The sequence below is a fragment of the Apteryx mantelli genome, chromosome 36, assembly GCF_036417845.1.
Source record: "Apteryx mantelli isolate bAptMan1 chromosome 36, bAptMan1.hap1, whole genome shotgun sequence".
In the NCBI taxonomy this organism is placed as follows: domain Eukaryota; kingdom Metazoa; phylum Chordata; class Aves; order Apterygiformes; family Apterygidae; genus Apteryx; species Apteryx mantelli.
In genome coordinates this window covers 61448-79759 of record NC_090013.1, presented here as the reverse complement: position 1 = coordinate 79759, position 18312 = coordinate 61448, and the positions used below count along the sequence as shown (strand labels likewise).

General features: G+C 44.5%; 2 protein-coding genes across 2 annotated transcripts; one reads left to right on the top strand and one right to left on the bottom strand.

Moving 5' to 3' along the window:
- Nucleotides 1-2135: 2135 nt before the first annotated feature.
- NXNL1 (nucleoredoxin like 1) lies at nt 2136-6542 on the bottom strand. The gene is made up of 2 exons (XM_013961885.2): nt 5878-6542; nt 2136-4820 (listed from the first exon to the last, which is right to left on the bottom strand). Exons 1-2 carry the CDS (start codon nt 6201-6203, stop codon nt 4529-4531), a joined length of 618 nt encoding a protein of 205 aa, XP_013817339.1. The 5' UTR covers nt 6204-6542; the 3' UTR covers nt 2136-4528.
- A 197-nt stretch (nt 6543-6739) lies between these two features.
- On the top strand, nt 6740-18277 carry SLC27A1 (solute carrier family 27 member 1). Its single transcript, XM_067314646.1, has 13 exons — nt 6740-6775; nt 6947-7114; nt 8787-9181; nt 10016-10177; nt 11252-11321; nt 11424-11515; nt 11656-11765; nt 12815-13024; nt 13327-13453; nt 13769-13906; nt 14373-14537; nt 15643-15789; nt 16683-18277. The coding sequence occupies exons 2-13, from the start codon at nt 6948-6950 to the stop codon at nt 16838-16840; spliced, it is 1941 nt and encodes a 646-aa protein (XP_067170747.1). The 5' UTR covers nt 6740-6775; nt 6947; the 3' UTR covers nt 16841-18277.
- Nucleotides 18278-18312: the final 35 nt, after the last annotated feature.

Below are 18312 nucleotides of genomic sequence, written 5' to 3'. Positions count from 1 at the left end.
GTAGAGAATATTTTCCTTCTCTTTCATTGTCCTTTCTTAGCTAAGACACAGATAAGGAAAAAACATGACCTATTGTGAGAAATCTGTTGGCTGCTTAGCCCAGGTACCGCGGCACCTCGGTGTTTGCTGATGCAACCGGAAAATCAAGTTGTCGTCCCTACTACCTGCGTCCTCGTGCAGCACTCACTCCCAGCGACTGCAGCTGGGCTCTGAGGTCTTCCACGCTGCCACTGTGTCAGTCCCTTTGGAGGACGCGCCGGTGGGAAGGAGTGCTACGTGCAGGCTGTGTGGGACAAGTCTGAAACCTCAGACAGGTGTCAGGCTATGCGGATCTTCCACATTCCTCTTGGGAGTTATGAAATTACTCACTTCCCAGACCATCTCTGCCATCTATAGGATCAGACTGATCCTCCCACCTGACGTTCCTTAACTCTTTACTTCCTGAAACTTGTGAAGCGTATTCATGATTCGGCACATAGTAGTAGTTTACTTGTACAGTATAGCAAGGCCTTTTCTAGGAAGTATTATTTGTGAAATAGGACAAAAGTAAAGTAAGAATTACACAGAACTGTAAGGTAGCACATCTGAAAAAATAAATATATCAGAAATTAAGTATTTGCACTAAAGGGTACTTAGATACTACTCTAAGCACTCAAATGACCTTTGTTCTATGTCATACTTATAAATAATAAGCCCCACACATGAAACGAGAGCTAAATATCTTAACAGCACTTTGCATTACTGCTGTGCAGTGTATCAGTCAGGAGGATTTTTCATGTGTGAGGGAACTTAAGGTGGAAAAATAATGTGACTTTTCTAAGACCACAAATGGAGCCACTATTAGAGCTCAGGCAACGTCTAGTCTAGTTCCATGTTCTGGCCGAAAAAAAAAAATCATCTCTAAAGATAGAATAAAATATACTTTTTTGTGTATTTTATCAATAATATTGAGTTTTTCTACTAGGCCCACTGGAGAATTTAAAGGATGTGCTGAGCAAAGGGTTTTGTAACCTAGTTGTCTCCTGACATTGGACATTTGAAATGAGGTTTCAGGTATCTGGATCTTAGCAATTAACTCCAGCTACAGATTGCCCTAGAAAACCCCCATCAAGGAAACAAAAGACGAGTAAACTTTGCCAACTGCAGAGCTTGCAGAGTAATACTGAACTGACACAAAGGTGTAGGGGTTGGTTTAGCTGTTTGGCATCACTGGTCATTCCTGCATATTGGAGCTTGTATGCTTTTCCTTGGACTGTATGGCTGAACATGACTTAGCATAAGGGACAGCCCAGAGCTACTTGGGAACGCAAACTATTAAACCTGTTCCCAGCCGTTCTTTCTCTGCAGGATTTTTCTATTGCCTGCAGTCTGCGTTAAGTGCAATACCATGTTTACTCTCTAGGTAGAACATCTACAGCTCATGTTGCCTCTTGTTCTCCGATCTGTAACGTGACTCTTGCCTATGATGTGCCTTGCAGGTTTTGTTTCTGTTGCTTTCCACATTTTGTGAAGCTTTATTAGTAATGAGAAAGGTATGGCTATACCTCACACTTTTGTCCAAAGTACATTCATAAGCATTATGGCTTGTATTGGGGGGGGGGGGGCAAAAAGAGGAAATAAAGAGCTTGTTTCTCTTTATTATGTTAGCACAGCAGCACTTTCCATTGTTAGCAGTTTCACTTTTCACAATTGCTCAGCGCCTATTGCTCGGCCTGTTGCTCTTTCACACGATAACCAACAGAAGAGTAACTTTCTGTTTTGAGCACAGCAAAATATGGTGGGTAAAAATGGACAGGACAATTTCATATTAATATAATTAACAAAAAGTCAAGTGGTCCTTTTACTAATGTCAAAGGTCCATGAGGGTGAGAAGCAGCACCTGACTGCCTATTAATAGTTATAATACTAAAATGGACAGCTCTTACAGATAAAAGCATTGCCCTTTGCCTCCCTCCCATACTGTCATTTCCTCAGGCTCCCGATTTGTGATTTAGAACTTCCTTTTTTTAAATACTGTTGTAACAGTCTATTGTATTAACTGTTGAGCATTGCCCTAAGTAAATGGAATAACGTTTTATAAATGACAATTAGAGTATATCTGACAGTATAGTTTTACTCATCCAGCAGATAGGCCATCTGAAAGAAAGGTTTTATTTGTATCTCTTTGCTCAGTGTCAGTGTGCCATACAAAATACAGGGAGCATCTTGAAGGAAGCGGCCTTCTTGCTGCTCGTATGGCTCTTCCAGGATCCCTTAGTCCATTTTTCTTTCTCTTTTATTTTTTCAGATTCTCTGTCACAGACTGATAACAAGTCAGCTGGTTATACTTTCTTCATCTGAAACATGAGAGATCATTCTGTTTATTTTATTTTATTTTTTTCCATGGGAATCTTTGTCTGTCAGACATATACCATACCTGCAGGTACCAGTCTTTTACAAACCAAGCCAGATAGCCAGGGCTCTTAACAGTTCCTCCCAATCATTTGTTTTATATTAATTCTCCTTCTTCCCTCTTCTACCTGTCAAACTTGCTGGGTAAAGAGGGGGAGGATTAAGTGAGAAAACAAGTTGAACAAGCTGGCCTTGCACTGCTTCTCTATCTGTCTTCAACACAGACCTCTGTTCTCAGATCCTTCATGTTGTTACGGAAAATATTCCTAGGTTCCCGCTGAGGCAGAATTTTGAAGTCAGATTGGGGAGAAATATAATTTAGTGATACACGTGTGGTAATTACAGCTTGAGCTGGGTGCCTCCGAAGAGGGACCCCGAACAAAGAAATCCCTGGGCAATTATACCCTTACAATCTAAATTCCCCACCCCTTAAGCGATAGTTTGGACCAATAGTAATAGTTAGGTCTGGGTTCTTCCCCTTCTTCATTGGGCCCCTTCATTGTCTCTAGGCAGGCTGCTTCTTATCTTCAAGGTTGGCTACTCCTGCTGTCCGTGTAACTTCTTTATCCCTCCAGCCTGAACCGGCTTTGGGGCCCCCTTTTACTTATCTAAGTAAAAGTTCACAGCCTGAGGCCTAAGGCTTCAGCAAATTTAGCTACTAATGCTAAGCAAGTTATGCTAAGCAATTAATTCTAGACAGCTTCAGTCCGATGTTCTCTAACAATGTATCCAATAAAGTTTTAAAAATCCTCAGCTCCTCCCCCCACCAGTGATATAATTAAGAACAAGGGACCAGAAATGAGCAAATGAATTATTCTTTGGTCTTTCACAGGCTTACTGCTTTTCAAACTCCTTAGTTCCTGGAGATGCCTCCATCTCCAGTCTGCAGCCTCCGTAACCAAGTTTTTGTATGCTCCCAAAGGTGTAAAAATATCATCTTAGTTGGCTTCATACAAATCAGTTTAAACTGGAAGGGTGAAGCAGAGAGCTGCTTACTCAAGATGTGTCCTGGCCTTACAGTTTTCCTTACCCGCCCAGCGCTTGCAATGGTAGGTGAGGACAGACGGGTCTTTGACCTGACTCAGGCCTGCCAGCTGTATGGTTATAAATATTTATGCTCAGGAATTTCTTCAGTGGAGCAAAGGAAGGATTCCTTGAAGGAAGCTTTCTTGAGGTTGTGCCTAGTTAAACGCTTTCTAACAAGGCTGGAGCTCCTGTCCGAAAAAGGGACCCGGGTTCTCTGCTACTGTGCTCAGCACTTGATGCTTTCCAGCAGCAGATGGCAACCGCGATTAGCGGAGAAAAGGAAGAGGTTTGCAGGGCAGAGGCAGGTCACTGGGGCAGCTGCTGAATGTTGTATTGCTGGTCATGAAACAACCTGTTCATTAGCTCTCAAATGAACCTGGCTGGAATGTAAACTTGCAGCAGTATATCAGCAGCAACACGAGAGATTTCTCAGGACTTGCTCACTTAGCCCATGGCTATCTTTCTGTCTCCAAAAAAGAATACATTGGCTTATTGTAGGGATTCTGTTCTCACTGTTGTTTGCTATAGCTTCTCAGTGTCTTCACAGCAACCCATGGACATGCTGTTTTTTTTTTTTTAATGCAGATCCCCTTTTTAAAATTGTTTTTACTGACTCATTCACTGAATGCTGCTCTCTAGTAGTTACTTTTCTTCTAATGTTTTTAGTAAACGAACAACAAAGACTTTACCGTGAGATTTTTTTACTACAGTAAATGTAAGGGTCCTGGAGTCATAAAAATGAAATGTGATTTGGCCAGGCTCAGAATGCCCTTAATATGCTAACTAATTGTCTAGATACCAAAAACTATGTGTGAAAGTAGCATGCATTCGTCCCAGAACAATTTTCCTTTCAGAAAACTGGCAGACTTAAAATACAGATAGATGTCACTGGACACACTTGTAAAGCCCAGTTGTCTGCCTTGTCTCCCCACTCATATGCTGACTCACGCTAAGGGTTCTGCAGCTATCACCACGATCACAGTAAATCTTAGGGATCCAAAAATTAGATAAATAGACTTGTGTTCCTGAGACTGCATGCAGCCAGGCTGAGATAGTCATCTGAGGGAAGTCCCAAGCCATGTCAGCATAGCAGCTGCAACCTCATGAGCCCCTAACAAGACTCTTCACCTTCCTCTTTCTTTTCTTCATTCTTTGTCTTCTTGTTCAGTTTGTATTTGAGGCGGCGGATGGGGTCAGTGATGCTGCTTCTAGCCAGGTCATCAAAGTCCTCTGCCAAGAGGAAGTTTCTGTCTACTAGCTCAGCAGCCTCCTGCCAGTTCCTGAAGCAGGCAGGACCCATGCGCCTAATCTCTTCCACAGCATTTCCAACAATCACCTCCCCGTTTGGCTTCAGCACCACCACTGCAGGTACATCAGACACTGCAAACCTCAGCTCCAGCACTCTGGAAGGCAATGGGGGAAGAAACCACAAATCAAGAAGAGCAGTGATCCTCAAACAGTGCTAGAAGTTCCTTGCCATTCATTTAGACGCCTACTGCTGAGAAAAGGATGGCTACCAAGGCTACTGTCTACAGGCTGCTAGGTTTATACTGTGGGGGAGTTTGCAGATCTTGTTGTAGACAGGGTTCCATGATGATATACTGCTACTTGTAGTATATATATCTGCCTTGGGCAAAAAGCGGTCTTGGAAAGTAGTTCACGAACCCTGCTGATTAGTCCAAGATCTGATAATTATGCAGATGTCTTACCCTGTGGTGCCAGTAAAAGGGGAAGGGCGTTTAGGTGCTGCCACATCAGGGCACCAGTAGATGCAGGATGACTGCTTTGATTTGTTCTACGCAAGCAATGCAAGACTTCAACAGTTAGTAGGAAGCCTTGACTTTTTAACGTGCTCTAGTTTATCATCAAAAGGAGCCGGACGTATTCTCAACATTTACTATTTAATTACAATTCTTTCTGCCACTAATGAGGTTACATTAGATAGGGGCATGTTTCCCTTTTGGAAGGTACACTTCAGTTACTTATGCAATCTTTCACTTTATATATTCAGCCTGGAGGGATGATGTATTGGCAGGAGAATACAAATATATTAGATCAGCAAAAAATAGAAGTAGAGGAAATATTTTTTACTCTAAGTCCTTTATAAAGGTGTTCAACGAAATAGCTTTAGCAGTTTGGGTTTTTTTTCCTCCAGCCAAACAGAACCATGAAGGCTGTAACATCCTCACTGCTTCTTCTCTGTTCAGTCTGTGCCTTCCTCTTCCCCAGCAGTGATTTGACCACCAACACCACGGAGGACTTTCCTCTGTATTTCCACAGTGTGGTGCCTGCCTCAAGCTGTCAATTAAACGTATGAATGCACCACGCTGACCGGTCCTGTGGGGACTGAACGTGGGGATTTTGGAAAACTGTATAAACGTTTGAAAATACAGCATGGAGTTACCTGAAGGAAACTTAGAAGCTGATAAATTTTGTCTTGCCGCTTTATTCAGTGCTTACCTTTTGAACTCGTCCTTGAAAGGCAAGGACAGCCATCCCTTTGGCATGGTCTTCAGGAACTTGGTTTGCTTTTCCTCTGTCTCATCCTGAGACACGTACACCAGGACCAGCTGCGAAGCCCTTTCCACGTAAAATTCGTCCGTAAGTCTCACAAAGAAATCTCTGAGGAGCAGCGAGAACTTCTGGCATCGTGGGCACTCCCCAGACCCAAAATACAGCAGCAGCACCTTGTTCTCCAGCCTGCGGCCCAGCTCCCACTCCGTGTCCAGCTCATCCCGGGCGCTGTTGTTCACAACCAGGACCCTCCCGGTGAAGAGCGAAGCCATGGGCAAGCCCGAGCTGGGTCAGCTGGGGGATTTACGGGCCAACGAACAACAACCGTGCCGGGTTTCAGCCCTTTGAGGACGCGGGGCTCCGGCTGCAGCCTCCTCCGGGCACCTGCTCGCTCCCGCTCCCAGGGCGCTCCCGCCTCCCGCTCTCGGGCTATTAATAAACGCGGATTCCGTGAAGTCTCCCCTAATCTGCTTAAAGTGCGAGGCCAAAGCCTGGGGCGGCCGCGGTGGCCGCGGGGAGGCGGTCGCCGGCCGTGCGGGACCCCGGGCCATGCCGGTTCCCTGGGCCGTGCGGACCCCGGGCCATGCCGGTCACCGGGCCCCGGCCCCGGCCTCGGCCGCGACGACAGCGCCGCCCAGGGGGCGGGGCGCGCAGCACCCGCCCAAGCCGCCCCCCGTGGGGGCGTCACGTAGGCCTTCCCCACCGCCCAATCGCGGAGCGGCAGCCGCTGCCCTCCGGCCTATCAGAGCTGGCGCTTTGGGCGCTCCTGCCCCTCGAGGCGCCGCGCGTGGGGCGCGGGGGGGTCGCTGCTGCCGGGGTCGCAGAAGCTGCTGAAGCCGCTCAGGTAGCGGGGCCGGGCGGGCGTGGCGGGGCCGGGCTCATCCGGGCGGGCGCCGCCTCCTGTGCCCGCCGGCTGCAGCCGGGGCGGGGGATCCCGGCGGGGGCCGGGGCGGCCTGGCTGTCGGCGCCCGGCGGGGGGGGCCGGGCCGCCCTGACGCTTGCCGTGTCCCCGCAGCATGCACGCCGTCGGGGCCTGCACCGCCTCCCTCGGCTCGCTGGGGCTGATGCGGTTTTTCGGCGTGCCCTGGTCATGGAGCCTGGCGGCCTCGCTGGGCGTCTACATCGGCAGCGGCGGCTGGCGGCTTCTGCGCGTCGTTTTCAAGACCGCCCTGCGAGACCTGTTGTGAGTATTGCCCCGCAGGTGCCTCCCCCTCCCCCCAGCGCTCAGCGTTTCCACCGAGCCGCCTTCGCTGCCCATAGGAAACCCGTCAGGTTTTGCCACCGGCCCTGCAGGGCGGGAGGTGCGGGTGGGGGATAAGCGTCCGCGTCGCAGCTCGCTCTGCGTCCGAACCGCACAAAGTGTTTACTGGAGGCAGCTTTTCTTTCTGGCAGTGTTTACTGGAGGCAGCTTTTCCTTCTGGCAGCCTTCCCTGCACGTAAGGAGAAGCAAACAGCGATTTGGAAGGCCCAGTCTTAAAAGGAGCAGGTGAACAGCTCACAAAACGGGGATGTGAGCTGCAAAAGCGTCCTTATGTGGCACGCAACGAGTAGCTTGTAAAGCATTTGCTTAACCTGTGGGACGAGTTACAGAAGTGAAGTGTGCTGTTGTTTCTCCTAGACTTGGAGACAGTCGGTATTAGACCACGTAAGCTAAAATGATCATTTATGACCTACAGATTTGTAAGTCTTCGGGGCCATCCCCATCTCCTGGGAGTTTGTCATTGCTGTCTCATTTAGTTCCGTGGTTTTTTAGGCCTTTCTGAGGAGATCCTTTTATTCTAAAGGATTTAGGGCTCTTGGGATTGCCAGGGACTGCCTGGCTTTACTGTAGCTGTCAGTGTGCTTTGAAGAGCTGTTTCCTCCTGATTGCATGGCAAGCTAGGAATAATGGCAGAAAATAAACTAGGCAGAATGGAGCCCCTTAAGTATCTGGAAAGTGCAGCTAACCAGTGAAAAGGCTCTTCTGTTCTGTATTTGGCACAGCTTAGTGAAAGGTCACCATGAAAGCCCAGCTCAGTCTGACAAATGCCAACAACTTGTTTCTCAAATGTACCCTTCCCCCTTCTCCAAGGCTTCACTGACCAAGGTTCCTGCTATTGACATTCACTCGTGAGAGTTGCGGGGGTTTTAAGTACTAATATTAAATGACCTTCAAGTTTCTGGGGATTCTTCCAAACTCTTGTTGCGCAACAATTTCCTATTTGATGGTGGAAAAATAGTGCCTCCATCTTCCTATCTCCAGGAAGGAAATGCGACCCATTATATGCACCCAGATCTGCTGTTCTCATTTTGATGATGATGTTATGGAAGTGTACTTTTGGATATCAATTATAATTTAGATATGAAAATAAGCTTGCTAATCAAGAGAGCTAGTATGTTTCTAAAGATAGTATTCACCTGGAGAAACAGAACCATATAAGTGAGACAGTTGAAGTTCAGACAAGGACTTTTTTAACTGCCATAAAGCTTGAACTGTGTCAAGATTTAACTTGCAGCTTCTGCCCAACAGACTTAAAAGAATTACGTAAATTACAGAAGACAGAAAAGCCCCCACTTCCCTTCCTGATGTGGAAACTGATATGAGTAGTTATCCAGAAGCATCATCCTTTTTAAAACAAAACGAAACAAAAAAACAGAATTGCAATATAAAAGGAAGAATTTTTTCAGGTTACAAAAAACAGTGACAAACTTAGTGGCCCTCCAGATAACACAGAGAATGTCTCAGCACAGAGAGGTCTTTCAGTCTGTATGGCTGCCCAGAATCTTGAATCAATATGTTTTGGTGTGAATATCAAACTGTCTTTGAGACCTTCATAATTTTTGCTAGAGTTATGCCTTCTCTTTCTTTGCTGCAGTGGCCTCTCAGTGCTGTTACGAGTCAAGTATAAGTTGCGAAGGCATCAGAAAGCCAAAAACACTATTCCGAAGATGTTCCAGGATGTTGTCTGCAGGCACCCTGACAAGGTGGCTCTGATTTATGAGGCCACTGGTGAGAAATGGACTTTTAGGTGGCTAGATGAGTACTCCAATGCTGTGGCTAACTACTTCTACCAGCAGGGCTTCCGTCTGGGGGATGTCATTGCAATCTTCATGGAGAGCCGTCCTGAGTTTGTTGGCCTCTGGCTAGGGATGGCAAAAGTTGGCATTGAAGCAGCTCTTATTAACTTTAATTTGCGCTTGGATTCTCTGGTTTACTGTGTGACAACCTCAGGTGCAAAAGCTGTGATCTTTGGAGGAGAGCTGTCTTCAGGTGAGTCACTTGGACGTTTGTGTGCATTATGGTCAAATCATGAAGCGAAGTGTTCACTTGGTCCTGAATAAGGCTGAGTCCCGTTTAATGCAGAGATCAAGTGTACTAAAAACAAAAAGATATGGCCACATCTGGCCATATTAAAAGCTAGGAACTATACGAAGATGGTAAATCTCCTAATGATTTAAAAAATGCCAAAGTGTTCAGTTAATATTTCAGACTAAAGGAGGAGCAGTGCTCTGAGTTTCATATGCTGGTGTCTTTCTGGTATCAGAGGGCACAAACTGAACTCATTGGTTTGATCTAGTTTCATTGGATCTGGAAGAGCTGCATCTGGAGTTTTGTACTTTAGCATAGAAATGGTGAAATGTGCCGCTAGGCTTACTTATGTTTCTCTTTTCCTTGGTTAATAATCTTTGCTTAATGTCGCACTTTATCTGCTGTATAATAGGTTTATCAGTGGATGCTGTTTTTAAGCACATCCCTGCTTTTCTAATCAACTTTCTTCCAGCAATTATTGTTAGAGCTGATAATTTAATATTCCAAATCATCTACTTGAAATCCTTCTAGATCATTTGAAGATCATGGCATGGTGGGTCATGTGGAAAAGTAATTTTGCTTAGTTTTGTGATAGGGTCTTTGCTGGACCCAGGACGGTGACTGCAGTTATGTTATCTGAACAGATATGACATAAGTATTGTAAAATAGTCTCTGGTTCTCCAGGTCTTTCCATTACAGTGATGCTGTTAGGCACAACAGGACTCGACGCAGTTCATTTTTACCATTGCCTGCAGTGTTACGTTTGTTGCAAGAGAGACTTGTTTTGTGTTGCAGCAATATCTGAAGTGAATGGGATGCTGGGGAAGAACATGGCAAAATACTGCTCTGGTGACTATAACCCAGATGTTATTCCTGTGGAGACCAGACATCTTGATCCTCTTCTGAGTACTGCATCAAAATCGCCTCCAAATCAGGTTCCAGTCAAAGGTTTAGATGGTAATTTCCTCAATGATTTTTACTTTTCAATGTGATGTGAATAAGGACTGCACTAGGTCACAGTAAAACAAGAAAAATAAGCAAATAAAGAGTAATTAAGTTAACTCAGTCTTGGGCTCACAAATAGAAGAATAAAATGAAAAAAAAACAAAAAGAAGATCCTGGTTCTAGGACTTTCTGGGTTAAGCTTCTCATTGCCTGAGATTTCCAAGCTTTACAGAACTCATGTATTTAATACTTAAATGAAGGCGATTGGCACATACCCTAAGACAACTCTTCCATTGCATAAGAATGGCTGTTGGAACGCACGGGTGCAGAAGCTTATATTTCCCAGGGTTACCTCTCGCTCCACTACCTCTACAAATTTATCCTATTTTTCTGTAGGATATAACAGCCTATATTGTTGTGCCCCCCCCTCCTTTCCCTGTAACTGACTTGTATGTAATTAAAAGCTTTCTTTGTAATAAGCCTGTGCTGCAGCTGAGCATTGGTGGATTTGTAATAAAAGAGAAGGGAAGAGGCTAGCTGGCTAGTCTGTATTTCATATTTTAAGACAGCTAATCACATCTGAGATTGGTAAGGCAGTAGACTCCATTTTGGTACTTTGGATACTGTAGGAGGAATGATGCTGCCATGAGGCTTGTGGTATCTCTTCCTTTAGGTTATCTTTTTTGCTATAGAATCTCAGAAATCCTGCCCTACTGTCAGACACAGTTTGAGACCTCTCCTCTAGAGTCATCTCCCATTAGTGTCTGACCTGGAGAGTTAACCTAGTTACAGGGCAATTTGCACGAAGAGGTAAAGTTCATGTCCTTAAGGCTTTGCAAACCAGTTGTACAGGTTTCTGTATTTACCATTACAGATGACATTCAGGAGCACCACAGATTCTGTACTAGGGCTGCAAATTGACTTTTGTGCCAGCTTTAGCAGCTTACTATCTGCTGTGCTGTCACCACTTCAAAGCAGTTTCTCAGCTGATAGGAACAAAGCCTAAAATACCAGCCCCACGGGGATTTTTCTCAAACAGTTGAGAATAGTCTGTCTGGCACCTGACTCCTCTTTCCATTCTTCTAGATCGACTCTTTTATATCTATACTTCAGGTACAACAGGAATGCCAAAAGCTGCCATTGTGGTGCACAGCAGGTGAGGACCTGAAGAGGTACTTCCCTCTTGAGGTGCTTTTCACATAGGTAAAACCTTGAGTTTCACTATTTTACCTCCTTAGCACGCACTATGTTCTTACAGGTATTATCGGATAGCTGCCTTTGGTTACTATGCGTACAAAATGCACCCTGACGATATTCTCTACAACTGCTTGCCACTGTATCATTCTGCAGGTAAACTTGCTTCTCCTCTGAGGTGGAGATCCGCCCCCATACATGTTATGATCCTTTTGCCACTGAGATCTTTCATGTACCTTTACAAATGAATGAACCTAGAATGGCCAAAGCTAACACCAATGATCCTTGTTTTCCAGGTAACATTATGGGAGTTGGCCAGTGTCTAATCCACGGCCTCACTGTGGTAATCAGGAAGAAGTTCTCAGCCAGTCGCTTCTGGGACGACTGCACAAAATACAAATGCACGGTGAGGGCACTGATGACGCTTCTAATGGAGCAGTTGCTGTCTTTGCTGCCTAACTCTAGTCTCTCTGGTGCTGTCAGTATGCTGCTTAATTACTGATCTCCAGATAGTATTTCCCCATTGTTACCTGTCATCTGTCCCTTTCTTTTCTTACCAGTCTGTCAGTCTTTGCCTCCTGTGTTCCTGTCATTCCTTCCTCATTGCTCAGTAGCAGCTTTCATCCAGTTCTGAGCGTCCTTCCTTTGCTATCTGTCCCTTGACCCTTGGTAAATATAGAGGTACTGGCACCAAAATGTGTTCAAATTGCCAGTGCCACATCAGGAGTGCAGGATTAAGAGGCTTTCTGAAGTTTCAGTCGTCCTCTACTGCTTCCCCTTTGTAAATTTATCAAGACCAATTTTTAAAACAAAAAGGGGTTTGCATCCACCACTGGCTGGAAAGCTTTTCCAGAATCTAACTGCATTAGGAGAGTCTGCTGAGGAATCTTCTGTGCATTTCATTGCCAATAAGTATCTGCTTGTGTTTGTGTCAACATTATCTTCTAACTTAAGCAGCTCTTCCTCCTTCCTTGTGTTTTTCTTGCTCTTTTCCCTTCCCTCTCCCCCTCTTCCCCCCACCCCCCAAGTATTTAATGATAGCAATTGCATCTCCACTCAGGCTTAATTTTGCCAGCTCAGGCAAGTCAAGTTCGTTCTTTGTGTTTGGCCGCTCATTCCCCCTATCTTTCTAGAGGTCCTTCAGGACCTGTTGAAGTATGAGGGTTTTTCTGTGTATGGGTATCTTGATTCATATTGAGGAATCCCTTCTCTATTCCTCTCTCTTTCCTGATGTTAATTTGCTGGTTCCTGGGGGGAGCAACTGTTTTACCTTTGCATAGTTTTTCATGGAAAGAAGCCCCAACTTGAACTTGTAAACTTTCACAGTTTATTAAAAATCTGACATGTCTAGTTCCATGAGGTACACTGCAGCCAGTGGCCTCTTAGTTGGCTTTTTCCAGGGCACTGTAAGGATTGCCTGAAGTCTGAGCTATGTTTTTGTATTTACCACTTTAGATTATTCAGTATATCGGGGAAATCTGCAGGTATCTTCTGAATCAGCCTGTACGAGAGTCAGAAACTCAACACTGTGTGCGGCTAGCAGTGGGTAATGGTTTGAGACCCACCATATGGGAAGACTTTACAAAGCGCTTTCGAATTAAACAGATTGGAGAGTTCTATGGAGCCACCGAATGTAACTGTAGCATTGCAAATTTGGATGGAAAGGTAAGGAAAGAAGTGATTATAGTGGAAGGTTAGGGAAAAATACAAAGAAAGAAAAAACTCTGATTGCTTTCCTTACTGCTCTGCATGTTGCATCCTAGTCCTCTTGCAAGGGATGACAGAGAACTAAATTGGTGATTAGAAGTGTCACGCACAAAAACATGGGATAAATCTTGCATTTGGGGTAAATTTGCTTGTCTCCTGTTAAATGGAGGGGGAAGAATGAGCAGAGAATTCCCAGAAAGTAGTAATACATAAACTAAGCAATTTACTTCCGCCTTTTGTTTTCCTCTACCTTTTGGAAGGTTGGTGCCTGTGGTTTCAACAGTCGGATTTTGCCCAGTGTTTATCCCATTCGTTTGGTGAAGGTCAACGAGGACACAATGGAGCTGATCCGTGATTCTAGGGGGCTGTGTATCCCCTGTCGCCCAGGTGAACATTAATCTCAACAAATGAATAACGGGTTTATTCTTTAAAAAAAAAAAAAAAAAGAAAAAAGAAAGAAAAAAAAGAAAAGAAAAATAAAAAAGAAAGAAAAAAAAGGTCTAATGAGCTCTAGTTGGTTTGAGTGGTTTCTAGTGTAGTACGTAGATTTCCACTTCTAGATCTTTTCTTCAAAGGTAGTTCAGTTCAGCAACTGAATATCCGTGACATACAGCAACCACATATGGATGTTTACAAAGTTTAACTGGTTGTGAAATATACCATCAGTTGTCATCTTGTGGTGTCTGGCCCTGTTTTCTGTAGGAGAGCCGGGATTACTTGTAGGTCAGATAAATCAACAGGATCCCCTGCGTCGATTTGATGGCTACGTCAGTGAGAGCGCCACCAACAAGAAGATAGCTTACAACGTGTTTGAAAAAGGGGACCAGGCATACCTTTCAGGTACTGTCAGCATGAGCACTGGATTCACCAGTACTGATTGCAAACATTCTTCAGCATTGTGCAGAAGATGGTCTTAAGAGCTTCTAAATTTTAACTGATAAAATTCTAAAGGTTCTAAATTTTATTTGAGAATAGTGGGATTTTTCTTTTCAGAGACAGACTGGTGAGAGTTTAGAAGTTGCCAGCTTTTGAGCTGTTCTGGATTTAATGAGATTTAATGAGAAACATCTAAATATGTGTAGGGAGAGGTTTTTCCTCTGCTCTTCTAATGTTGTAGCGTTTTTTTCTGTCCCGTAACATGGAGATGCAGTACACTGCAGGTGAAAAGTCACTGATCTAGCTCTGTACCTCCCTGGGAAGAAGGCAGTGCTGAATCTGCATGGCGGATCAGAGGAAAGGAATGCAATCTTCAGTGCTGCAGAACTTGAGTTCTGAGATGGTTTGGCGTCTTCTCTCTCCCTCCCAGGAGATGTGTTAGTGATGGATGAACTCGGTTACATGTACTTCAAAGATCGCAGTGGGGACACCTTTCGATGGCGAGGAGAAAATGTCTCCACCACAGAAGTAGAAGGAATTTTGAGTCACATCCTCAACCAGACAGATGTTGCAGTGTATGGAGTGGAAGTACCAGGTAAAACATAGTCAGAACTCTCAGGGTTCAGGGAGAAAAGCAAATATTAGGCAAGCATACTAGATTTACGTCACACTGCAAAACAGGTAGAAATCAGTCACCTCTACTAAAACTGGGTACCCCAAAATGAGAAGATACGATAGAGACTGACAGTGGAGTTTGACGTGGCTGCCTCTGTTCTGAGCAGTAGAAGTAACCTGACAGCCACTAGTGATCCGTGTTGCCAGAGGTGGAGTCTTTATTTGGAGGAAGGTATGTCATTTAGAGATTAAACAGATTTTTCCTCTTGTGTATTCAGAGTTTTCCATCTGCCATATGGTACTACTCAGTCCTGGTTCATGCTTTTGTATATGATTTGTATCTATTTGTTTCTTAATGAGGAAGGTTTCTATGATGAACTTCACAGAAACTCTTGGTGTGAAAAGACCTTTCCGTAGGAAGAGCTGGGTGTTTGGGCCCTTAAATTTTCAAGTAATGCAGAAAGGGGGATTGGGGAGAATGGGACAGAGGTGGGCACAAGGATGGGAACAGGATGGTCAGTCACTTGTTCCGGAGAGTGCTACTCCAGTGGTGAAGGTCTCCTGGCTCTGCTCCTGAAAGTTCTCATTTGTGAAGCCTGGCTTTCTGGCATAGCAAAGTAATACAGAACAAAACAAGTCTTTTGGAAAGGATAAATAAATAGCTCTCAAGCAATGTGGGTATAAATAAAGGGTTTGGACAAAGTTAGAGCGGGCCAGAGGAAGTGTCCCTTTGAGAGGAGAAATCTATCCTGAGCAAGTGTTGGTCAGAGAGGTTCCCATTATGGTAGTTCGGTCCCCTGAATTTTTATTGCAGTGTATGTGAGAGAAATCTGATAAAAACAAGGTCTGCATTAGTTTTCAGGGGCAAGGATATTTTGTGGTTTTACCTTAGACTAAGAGGGAGTGTGCTGGAAATGGATTTAATTACAGTCTGCAGTTCTCTTCGGCATGTTGCACTTTGCTTCAGTGTGAAGAGGAAAGGATGAAATATCTGTGCTTGAATCTGTTAAATATTTCATACTTAACCCAACCATTGCTCCTTCTTTGCCTGTAATCTCCATCTAAGCTGTGCTGTTTCATTTCAGGGGTGGAGGGAAAAGCTGGAATGGCAGCAATCGCAGATCCTAAAGCTAAAGTGAATCCCAATGTTTTGTATCAGGAGCTACAGAAGGTGTTGCCCCCCTATGCCCGGCCCATCTTTCTCCGTTTCTTACCCCAGGTTGACACCACAGGTACCAGTGTTTCATATGTAAACTGTTTTCTTAACAGCTCTGGGAATGTTGAGATCCAAAAGGAAACTGAAACTGTCAGTGTTGTATTGCAAAAAGCTGAGAAACCTGTACTAGACACTTTGTTTTGACTGGAGTTGATTGGTTGCTGTCCTGTGCTCTTCTTTCAGGGATTTCACAATGCAGTCCCTGAAATGCATAACAGAACCTCTAGTATGCCAGGCACATAGTCACCATTAATAAAAATAATGACTGTAGTTGAGTCTTAAACACAAAATTAACTAGTTCCAAGTCATTAATAGAGAAGACCTTTATAGGGAGGAAAAAAAAAAAAAGCCTTTGTCCTTTGGAATACTTCCTGCAAGATTGTGCAAGTGTGGGCAAGTTATTTGTAAAGGTCAACTGAAGCCTTTTGCCCAACGGTGAAGCTCTTGGAAATAATGTCTGGCTAGCTGTGAAGTAACCTAAAGGGTATGCACAAACTGCTTTTGAACAAATGAGTACAGAAGCTCTTGACTCCTTTAACTCTTTCACATGCTATCATTTGGCCTTACTCTAGTCACTCTACATACGCATGCGCTTAAGCTTTCTTACGGTATGACTAACAGCCATATCAACCACTAAAACAGCTAATGATTTGGCTGCTTTTTGTTTTCAATTTCCCAGGAATCCAGACACTCCTTTTCTCAACCTGTGTGTAAGAAGAAGTAAAAATTGCACAAGCTTCATATAACTGAATAACAACCCATTTAGTTACAAGCTTCAATAAGTTGCTAATTCTCAGACAAAACTATAAACTAAAAATGAAATGCCAGCTAGGATGTCTCTTCCTCACTGTTTAAACAGTTTTTTTGATGCTAAATATTTTTAATGTTTTTTTTTTTTCCCCCTTGAAGGTACATTTAAGATTCAGAAAACCCGCTTACAAAGGGAAGGATTCAACCCCCATCAAACATCAGATCGGTTATATTTTCTGGATCTAAAGTTGGGGAAGTATGTTCCACTGGATGAGTGCCTTTATGAAAGGATTTGTGCTGGAAAAGTTGCTTTATGATCTAGTCTGAAGCCAGTCTTTTTACAGAAAACTATGACTAATTGAAGGGGTGATGCTTGTGGGAAGCAGTGGATTCCTGCTTAATATGCAATGTGAGATCCTTAAACCGTGAATCACTAGCAGGGAAAAATCTTTATGGGATGTTTCCCTTGTCTAAAGCACATTAACCTGTGACCTGCTCCTTCAATGAGCACTGACGTACCATTAATCTGCTGTTAAACATCTAGAGAGAGTATTTTTTGTAACCACTACAAACCCAGGTCCTTTGTGCAACCTGGGAGAAGTTTTATGGTTATATTTATTTATGTCCTGAGGATAAATGGGGATGTTTGTGCCCTGCACAGGTTTCTTTCTGCTTCAACTCTGAACTTTACTTACCAAGCTAGAAGACTTCTAATAGTGTTTGCTTCAGGCGGACCTTAATTGTCCTTTAATTGTCTTAGCTCACATTTTACTTTAACTACACACTGGAAAACTCACATTGAAGTGTGTCATGCCCTTAGGGCTGGAGGATTACGCACATTAGTTAGGATAGCATCTGGAGTCATTACAGGCTTTGATATACAGGATGAGTAAGTTGCTAGCTGATGAAAAAACGTACTGTGGACACCAGCTGTTGAACATGAGCAGAGCGATGCTGCTCTACAGAGCTGCGCCTAGGAGGACAGGCGAGTGAAGACACCAGTGTGCTTGTTCCCTCCCTAGGAGACAGCATGCTAAATGGCCGCACCAGCCAGGAGCTGTGTGGCAATGTTACACCATGCTAATGCAAAGCCTTAGGAAATGTTAATTTTGATGCTGCTGTGCTTTGATTTGCCCTGTCACCTTTCACTGGCCAGCTGCAGGAGAGGAGGTGAGCCCGGAACACAGACCTGGGTCACCAGAAACAAACCAGGAGAGTGATTTCAAACCACTGTTTGTTTGTTTTTTCAATATCGGAGAAACCTACAGCTGCAGGACATCTGTTTCCATGTGTTCTTACCAGCATTACAACTCTGTTCAGTTCTGTGTTTTAAGATTTACAGGCTGGGCCTTTGTGTGTCAGTGTAATCATTTTGGGGTGGGTGCCTGGCCTGTCCCATCCCCCCCCCCCCCCCCCGAGGGACTGGGAGCCTCACGCCTCGTGCGTGCTATCCATCCGTTGATGCCTTAAGGAACCTCAGATGAACTAATACCTGGTTATGCAATCTGTGGTGGAGGAGCCACGTTCTGCTGCTGCCCCTGTCACAGGGGTGCTGGCTGTGTGTTTGCCTGGGGAGCGCTGACACGGAGTTTGACCCGAAGCCTCTTCCTCGCTCTGTCAGAGACTAGTGCTTTGTGCACGGTATTTTTATAAGGACCTTGCTCATGCTTTTCAATCATGATGTTTAAGTGTTTGGATAGCTGAAACCGAGTAACTGCCGATGCTGTAAAACTGTAAATGTGATATGGACGGTGCCTTTTTGTGTCTTTTCATCCAGCTGCAGCCAGGG